Source organism: Paroedura picta, chromosome 4, assembly GCF_049243985.1.
Source record: "Paroedura picta isolate Pp20150507F chromosome 4, Ppicta_v3.0, whole genome shotgun sequence".
NCBI classification, from domain to species: domain Eukaryota; kingdom Metazoa; phylum Chordata; class Lepidosauria; order Squamata; family Gekkonidae; genus Paroedura; species Paroedura picta.
Genome location: NC_135372.1, coordinates 110,430,642 through 110,439,623, shown reverse-complemented (window position 1 = coordinate 110,439,623; position 8,982 = coordinate 110,430,642). Strand labels below are relative to the sequence as shown.

General features: G+C 43.1%; 1 protein-coding gene across 4 annotated transcripts in view; it reads right to left on the bottom strand.

Moving 5' to 3' along the window:
- Positions 1–274: 274 nt before the first annotated feature.
- The window catches only part of IGFN1 (immunoglobulin like and fibronectin type III domain containing 1), a 50,193-nt gene continuing 41,485 nt past the window's right edge, over positions 275–8,982 (bottom strand). For 3 of the 4 annotated variants that reach the window (XM_077335012.1, XM_077335015.1, XM_077335013.1), the window contains 4 exons: positions 7,554–7,749; positions 4,869–5,168; positions 4,321–4,647; positions 275–2,813 (listed from right to left, as the gene is read on the bottom strand). In XM_077335012.1, the coding sequence (XP_077191127.1) occupies positions 2,758–2,813; positions 4,321–4,647; positions 4,869–5,168; positions 7,554–7,749 (879 nt within the window). In that variant the 3' untranslated portion in view covers positions 275–2,757. Of the gene's footprint in view, positions 2,848–4,320; positions 4,648–4,868; positions 5,169–7,553; positions 7,750–8,982 lie in introns of all 4 variants that reach the window. The other variant, XM_077335014.1, reaches the window with a different exon arrangement.

Below are 8,982 nucleotides of genomic sequence, written 5' to 3'. Positions count from 1 at the left end.
GAACAAGAGCACTTCGCTAGTTTAGTCAATGTGCACCTGCCTGTTGTGCATCATAGAACTCAAGCAACTTCTCCTGAACATTATAATCCAATTAAAACACTTGTAAAAAATCATTTTAAAAAATGGCACAGGAACTCCCTTACTATGTTTAATCTTTCCTCATTTGTCAAACCTGCATAATTTAAATACAATGGGAACGCCAGACTAGAAAAAGAATGGAAATTTGCATATCATTTTCTTTCTAATGCAGCAATAACACATTTCAGACACAGGATATTTTTCCCCTGGCACACCAAGTTTATTGAAGATGGTTTTGGTATTCCAAAATGATGATACCACCACAAATACAAAAATTGAATAGGCCTGTTTTGCCTCTGCGGGCTTCATCAGGCAGCCTTGATTTGCATGTTTGCATGCCTTTGCTGAAGCTTTTCATTCATGCATGCATCTAACTCCCTTTCCACATTTAAAAGAAACAAATAAAAACAGCAGGAGGAAACCGCCCCCCTGCCTCCGCAACCTTTTAACATGACAGATACAAAGCACAGAGACTGCAAAGGCTTCACCAGAACTTCAGCTTCCGGCCTTGGCAAAGAGCTTGGTAGTCTTTATTGCTGTGTGAGAAAAGACCCTCTAGTGGAGAACTTGGGGATTCATCTCAGGTAGCATTTGCCTTGCCTTTTGAAGCAGGAGCATCCATAACACTAACTCATCTAAATTGTGAGGACACCATGTTATTGTTCCGCCAGTGAACTGTAGCACTGAAATGCCACAATCAGCTGAACCTGGTTGCCTTGTGAAAACCTAAACAGTCATGGCAAACAGTGAAGAAGCACAGGAGTGCATGCACACGTGGGGGCACAGCTCTGTAATATACAGCGCATATTTTGTCTGTCCTGAATTCAGTCTTCGGCATCTCCAGTTAAAGGGACTCATGTATGCCCAATCTCTTTAGCCCCTGCAGTGTAATACACTAGGTTGCCAAGGCAAAAAAGAAACCCTTTGGAAAGGTCAGCCTCTTGTGAGCCAATGAGCAACACTCTGAGACCTCAGCGACCTCCACCTCTTTTTTCCAGAGGATCCAACCCTATTGTTTGGCAACTTATTCAGCACTGAAGTCCTCGAGTGCTTCCCATGTGTAATCATCATCTCACACATTTTTTATTTTAGCCATCACTCATGCAGTGCAACTTCACTGGATTCTCCTACCTCAGAAAAAATTCATAATAGTGACAACTATGCCCTGGAGACTGGCAACAATTTGGGGTGCAGCTGCAGGGAGGCACATGCAATGTCTAGGCAAAGTTACAGGGTCAGTCCCTAGCCTATCTAGATGTTGGTATAGTTGGGACTTCAAGGCTCTGTAGAGTTGCTGAGTAGGGTCTGTTTCGTACGTCCATCTTAGTTAAAGACAGTGGTTCTCAACCTTCCTAATGCCGCAACCCTTTAATACAGTTCCTCATGTTGTGGTGACCCCCAACCATAAAATTATTCAAGTGTTCCTTCAAAGAAATTAAACCAAAACTGACCATTGGCATGAAGTTCCATTGTCCATGATTGTATATAAATTGTTTTCCCCCCAGGGTTTCTCAGTTCTGCCTCTTGTCCCACCATGCTAATCTCACTCTTTTCCGCTGTTCCAGACAGATTAATTCTCTATCTCTATCTACCCCACAAGGCTGTTGTGTGGATGCCCCCCCCCCCGGCCAAGCTGCTTGCCGTGCCACGACTCCTGTGAAAGGGTTGTTCAACCCCCAAAGGGGTCCCGACCCCAAGGCTGAGAACCACTGGTTAACGAGATTGTCAACTAAATAGATTTAAAAAAAATACAGTCATCTTTTAAAAGTATCCATAGAAAATACATCCAGCCGATAATTTGTCTTGGAGGTGGATCTCATTTTAGAAATCATCAAAATATAGTGCTCTATTCAGCAAGCCAACATATTTTTAGTCTTGTTATGTTCTGCAAAGATAAAGCTTGCAAATCATATAAGCACGCAGTTTCTTTAAAAATTCATTTCTGTTCTAAAGTTAGTTTCAGTTAAGAATCTGTCTCTAAACTGCAGATATTGTCTAAGGCAGTATTCTCTCAAATATTTGTTGTTAAATAAGTATTTTCATTTCAGCATTTATGAAAGTCAAGGTAGTGTCCCTGCTGGCTTCCATCCGTGTGTCAAGATGCAGGCCTCCTTAGCAAATGCCTCTTTATGTCTTTAGACTACTTCATGGAATAAGTTGTGACCCATTGAATGTTGGAACACCTCCAGTAAGACTTTGTATTCAAGATCAAAATCATTTAGTCCACCCCCAAGCACATACATAAATCACATATCCTAAGAGAACCCATATGGGGAGGGGCAAACCTTTTCAAGTCCAAATTCCACTAGGACATCTTCAGATATTTCTTCACACAGTATCATTCTGTTGAAATAAATACTGCAGTCCTGTACATATGCAACAAGCAATTCTTTTGTACTGCAAAATCATCTTCTCTAGCTGTGACCCACGGTCATGACTTCCATCCAGCTATAGTTCTCGCTTTCTGTTATATGTATATTTCCACTGAAGGCCGAGTTGAAACCAGCTTTCATTTTTTGTATGTCCCATTGAGTTGTTGCACACTTTGTTTTCCTTTTAAAGCCTTTGCTTTTATAGAAAATTGTTTCAAAAGAGGTCTGCTTTGATCACACTCACAGAACTAAGTAGAGTCTTAAGGCTGTTTTTCCACAAATGCTGATAATCATAAATATGCATCTTTCATTTACTGTGTCCATCCTTCACAAAAGCATTATCATACAGCTGGCTGTGCAAATCTGGTGCAGCAGAATCCATATTAAAAAGTAGATGCTTACCATAGGGGAGAGAGAGAGAGAGAGAGAGAGAGAGAGAGAGAGAGAGAGAGAGAGAGATCACTGGGATGTCAAGGCTGGCATAATTAAAATGTATACAGAAAAGGGATTACATATATTATTCAGATCTTGTTGACTTCCAACAGATTAAGATGTAATCTAGAAAGTGTCTAATTTAACAAAGCCTCTTATCACTCTGTGAAATTAAGACATCCAAGGTGCCCTTTCTGGGGGATACTATTCCATAAATTACTGATTTGTAATTTTTATAACTGCCACTGTAGTATCCAAAAGCAGAATGTACAAAAGGGATTAGAACTGAAGTGACAGAATTTAATCAACAAAATGCTGTGACCTCACTACCCTGATTTAAGAGTCTCAAGACCTTTGAGCCTCTGTCCAAATGACTCCTTTTTGATTTCAACTCTACCCAGGTAGAGGTTGCATGAGAAACTTTGTATGGCCTTCAGCATTCAATCAAACTTTGCTTTCTGATGGGGGAAGGAATTTCCTCCATTGTACTTGGCTTATATACAAATATTTTTACTTTCTATTTTCAAAAGAAAAACTATAATTTTTGTCTCACTGTCCCAATTATTTTATTCTCTCAACCCCCCCCCCACACACACAGGATTATAGGATAGGATAACTATATATATATCTCCTATATATATATCTCCTATAGATAGATAGATATAGATTTTATATAGATATAATATTCTAGAATCCTAGAATCATAGAGTTGGAAGGGACCTCATGGGTCATCTAGTCCAGTGGTCCCCAACCTTTCTATCACCAGGGACCAAGGACCACTCACCGGGGACCACTCAACACCTTTTACTGAGGCCCGGGGGGGTAGTTTACTCCTCTACTCTCAACCACTGCCCTAACGCTCTCTGATCGCTATGGTAATGTTTAAACATCCCTTCAAAATAAGATACAGACACGCCACAGCAATGAAGTGTGTTGTAAAGGGTTGGGGGGGATGAAGTAAAGGGCCGGGGGGGGGGGGAGAAGGGGTCCTTCGGGGCCCACCTCCAATTAGTCGAAGGACCACATGTGGTCCGTGGCCCACAGGTTGGGGATCGCTAATCTAGTCCAACTCACATCTACTGTAACCTGCCACCCCAAAAAGTATCATGAGAAGGCAAAGCCATAGATCTTCACCACAAAGTCTTCTTGCTTACCACTTGACTCCTCTGTGGGGCTCCTGACCCATCAAAGAGAAATCAGCAATGGGGCAGAGCAACTTCTGAAAGTGGGAAGTCTATTGATGCTGAGCTAGGACATCCCTGTCTTACTGTGCTTGAACATCCATAGCTTCAATAGGTATGCTGATTTACTACTGAACCCAGAGGACAGAAGCCTGAGTACTGTGATGTCATATCAACAGAGATGAAGTGCTAACTGGCTTCATGTACTGCCCACAAGAGTTAAGCATGCCAGACCTTACCCATTCATTGGCCTTTACCTTTTAGGGTGACAAAGGCTTTGCTGACTGCCTGGCCTAGAGAATTGTTGGCAACCACTCTGTATTCTCCTTCATCTGATGGTGTGACTCCTGGGATCACAAGGGAGCAGACCCCAAAATCGTTTTTGATGAAGAAGGAAGGATCTTGGGAGAGGTTCTTGCCATTCTTGTACCAGGTTACCTGTGGCACCGGATATCCGGTCACTGCACAACTCATGTGACAATCAAATCCTAAGGTCACAATGTGTGGTTTCAGTGGGACAAGAAATCGTGGAGGTTGACGTTGGTTGACTTCCTTATATCTTGGAAGCCTGACTTCAAATTTACCTGGAAGGAGTACAGAAATGAAACAAGGTTATGAAGGATTAAGAGTTAAGCAAGTGCTCTTCGGATGTTTTGTGAATATATTTGGATCTTTATGCAAACGTATTTCTTTGCAATGTCCTCCTACAAGAATAATGTTTGTAATGAGAATGACCAGTTGCACAATATTTCATTCACAACAGAGACAGCAAACCGACCCTGGTTTCTCTTTATAGCCTATTTACCCTTTGCTTTGTGAATGCTCCAAGGTTGTACTGTTTCAGAAGGGTCACTGATTCCCATGCAGTTTTTTGCCAGAACCCTGAAGAAATATTCTCGGCCTGGGACAAAATTGGAGACCGTACACTTGTTTGTGTAAATCAGGTCAGACACCAGTTCCCATGATCCCTTGCTGGCATCACGTTTCATGACCATATAATGAAGGGTATTTTCTCTTTTCTCTGTTGGTGAAGGCTCCCAAACCAGAGTCACTGTATCAGGGACATTCTCAACCAGCTGAATAGGACCAGGAGATTCTGGGACATCTGCAAAATGAAAAGAAAAGAAATCAGCTGCTATTGCTAGAATTTTGTACCATCTGGGTCCTCTCAGATCCTCTCAGAATCTTCTCCGATAGGACCCCTCTCTCAAAGTCATTCCTTTGGCCACCACCTGTGTTTGCTCTCCAGAATGGATTTCCAGAAGAACTGAGGAGGGCTCCTACTTCTGTCCAATTCTTCTGACGATGTAAGAATGTTCTTTTCAGGTAAGATGTTGATGGATATTAGGACAGGTAGTAAATCATGTCTGCTGCTGATATATTAAATTCTGTAAGGTGCATGGGTTTGGACATCTTGTTATTAGCTCTGGCTAGTCTTGCGGCCTTTCTCCTGTCACTGTTTACAGCAAGTAAGGCAGGAAAAAAAAATACAAGTATTTTGAACAGAAATTTCATGCAAAAAAACAGTTGCTGGAAGGTGGCCCTGGGGGAAATAAAGTAAAAAACATGTCTTGGAACCAGAGTCACAAATTAGGAAAGACTTTGGAAATCCCTTGACTGGATCTTCAGCACATTGATTCTTAATAAGTAATACCCACAGGGGGGCCCAAATTTGAACTAGGGCTCTGGAATACTTGCATTATTCCTGCCCCACCCCTGGTGCTTTTTTCCCAGCATCAAATCTCCCTTGCAGAACCAATGTTTTAGTTAACTGAATGTTTTCCTCAGTGGTACCTGAAGCTAGAAAAATAGGACAAGATGAAAAAAGTTAGCCTCTCCAATTATGATCCAAATCTGGACTGTTCCACAGCTGCCATTTCTGCAGAAAAAGGAAACCAGATGATGAATCTCCAGTATTTTGTCTTACTCGACCCTGATTTTAAGAATTTTCTATGGCATCTTGCTGACACTGTGCTTTAAGACAGTGGTCCCCAACCTTTTTATCACCGGGGACCACTCAACGCCGGGGACCACTCACCGGGGACCACTCAACGCCTTTTACTGAGGCCTGGTGGGGGGGGGGGTAGTTTACTCCTCTACTCTCAACCACTGCCCTAACGCTCTCTGATCGCTATAGTAATGTTTAAACATCCCTTCAAAATAAGATACAGACACGCCACAACAATGAAGTGTGTTGTAAAGGGCTGGGGGGGATGAAGTAAAGGGCCGGGGGGGGGGGGGGGGAAGGCGTCCTTCGGGGCCCACCTCCAATTAGTCAAAGGACCACATGTGGTGTGCGGCCCACAGGTGGGGGATCGCTACTTTAAGATAACCTCTTACTAGTTGCAGCAGTGTTACTGTTAATTTATTTTGTTCATTGTTCACTTTTGTTAAAACAAGGGAGTTAACTGACTCCAAAGGTACACTTAAACCCTCTACTGAGGTGTAGGATTGAGGCAAGCTAATGATTAGTTTTAAAGGGAGGAGACCTTAGTCCAGAGTTTGCATATGGAAAGAAGCCAGTTTTCATTCTTTATCTCCCAGAAATGTTTGTTGACAGTTGTTACAACTGCTTTCTGTTAACTGAAAATGAAGAGGTCTGTGACATTTGGGGATGGGTGTCTTATTCAATTTCTGACAGTTGTCCATAAAGGCTTGCCTTATCCTTATTGTTGGTGTAGTGTTTAGGTGCTTGGACTTCTAATCCGGCGAACAGGGTTTAATTCTGTGCTCCCCCACATGCAGCCATCTTGGTAACCTTGGACTTGCCACAGCACTAATAAAGCTGTTCTTACTGAGCAGTAACATCAGGGCTCTCTCAGCCTCACCTACCTCACAGGGTGTCTGTTGTGAGGAGAGGAAAGAGAAGGCAAATGTAAGCCACTTTGAGATTCATTCATGGAGAGAAAAGCAGCATATAAGAACTTTTGGCTTTCCTGCAAAATGGAGCCCTTCCAACAGGTCTATGGTTGAGGGCAGGGCGAAGAGAAGATCTATGCCCCCCCCCCAATGAGGAGTACTCCAACAAGTGCCATCTGTGGCGGTCAGCTGTTCCCCTGGCTCCCAGTGGGGGTAGATGGTGGGTTGGTTTCCACCATTTTCTGGTAGTCTGTATTTTAATTACTGGTTTTAGGGGGTTATAGGGGCTTTAGGGGACTGTATTGTTTTACTTTGTAACCCGCCACGAGCCAGCTTTGCCGAGAGGGGCGGGTAATAAATCCAAATAATAATAATAACAACAATAATAACAACAACAATAACAACAACTCATCTTCCTTTTGGGGCATTACTAAATATGTTCCTTTATGACCTCTAATAACCCCCCACAGGCTTTATCCCTTTTCTGAACCATGGGACAACTTGCACAGCTCCTACCTGCTTAGCCCAGATAAAGTCAGCAGGAATATGCTATGGAGTCCATTTTCCAGAAGAGCAAATGTGTTTTGCAAGTTTTATATGTACTGTTGCAAACCCTACATGCGCTTGTTACCTATGACTTGAACTAGGAAGCTGAAAGTCTCTTTCTTCCCGCTCTCCGTTTGGAGGGTGACAGTATAAAGGCCGCTGTCAGAATACTCAGCTGCAGGTACTAGGACTTGAGTCAGGCCTTCTCTGGTAGCAGTCGTGGCTTTGTGGGGCAGGGAAAGCCCGTCTTTCAGCCAAATCGCTTCAGGAGTCGGGGAAGCCTATTGAAAAAGAAACACACAGCCAACTTAAACTGTTTTAAAGAGCAGCATACTGTGATTTGGTATGGGAAAGGTATTTTTCCGCAAAAACAAATCTTCTCACAGACAGTGACAGTGGTATCATCTAGGCCAGGTGTATCAAACATACAGTCCAGGGACCAGAACAGGGTTGTTCAAGTGTGTTATCCGGCCTGTGAGCAAGGAAGAGGAAGGTGGCAGCAGCACAAAAAGCCACAAAAAGACCCACATCAGGTCATCTGCCTGAATGGTCCATCCTCTCTCTCTCTCTCTCTCTCTCTCTCTCTCTCTCTCTCTCTTTGTTGGGGCAGGGTGACCATGTGCTGCTGCTGACTTCTCAGGGGTGTGTGTGTGGGGGGGGGGGGGTCATCACCGCCCTGTCAATGTGAAGGTGGTGGTGGTGGGAGGTACTGAGTGTGTTGAGCAGGTATGCAATTGGAGGCTAAGATAAAACAGGAGACTTGAGTGACCTTAAAGACTCAATGAGATTTTGAGCATCATTTTTATTTTCTAGGCCGCTATACCATGCTTGTCTCCCTAAATGGAGATCCAAAGCAATTTACACAGATGTATTTGTGTGTGTGTGGGGGGGGGGGGTGCTTGATTTAGGAATTCTGATCATTGGCAGGTGGCTGGTAAATCTGTGGATGATCTGTGGTAGATTGAGCAAGGGTTGACGGTGGTGGCTCCAGTCACTTGGAGAGTATATATCATATATGACCATTTAGGGGTTGACCTTGCTAAGTGGAAAGAAACCCTGTTTCACACACAAAAATGCTTCCAGGACTGTAGAGACAAAAACTGCTGATTTAATGTAGTGGGGAAGTGCACTTTCGGGGAGGGAGTGTCAATGGACAGGAAAAGTTTCTGTATGTGGGAGGCACACTCAAGTTGGATTATACCTTGTGAGTCAGTAAAATGGGACATTCACACTGCTCCCCACCTACCAATGTAAGGATGCCACAAATGGCAGATAGGAGAGGAGTAGAGTGATATACTTTTTGAAGTTTATCAGTTTTACCAGTTTTGTGGTCTGATATCAACTTAAGGCTTTTGCTTAAGTTCTGCCTACGTTTGGGGGCCACATATAGGAATATCTGATAGCAAATGATGGACACAATCCATCAAAAATCAAGATCGCTTGTTTAACTCTCATCCATTCAAATCAAAGGATACTTACACGGACTTAAATATTGTTGAATGGTGCCAGGCTTT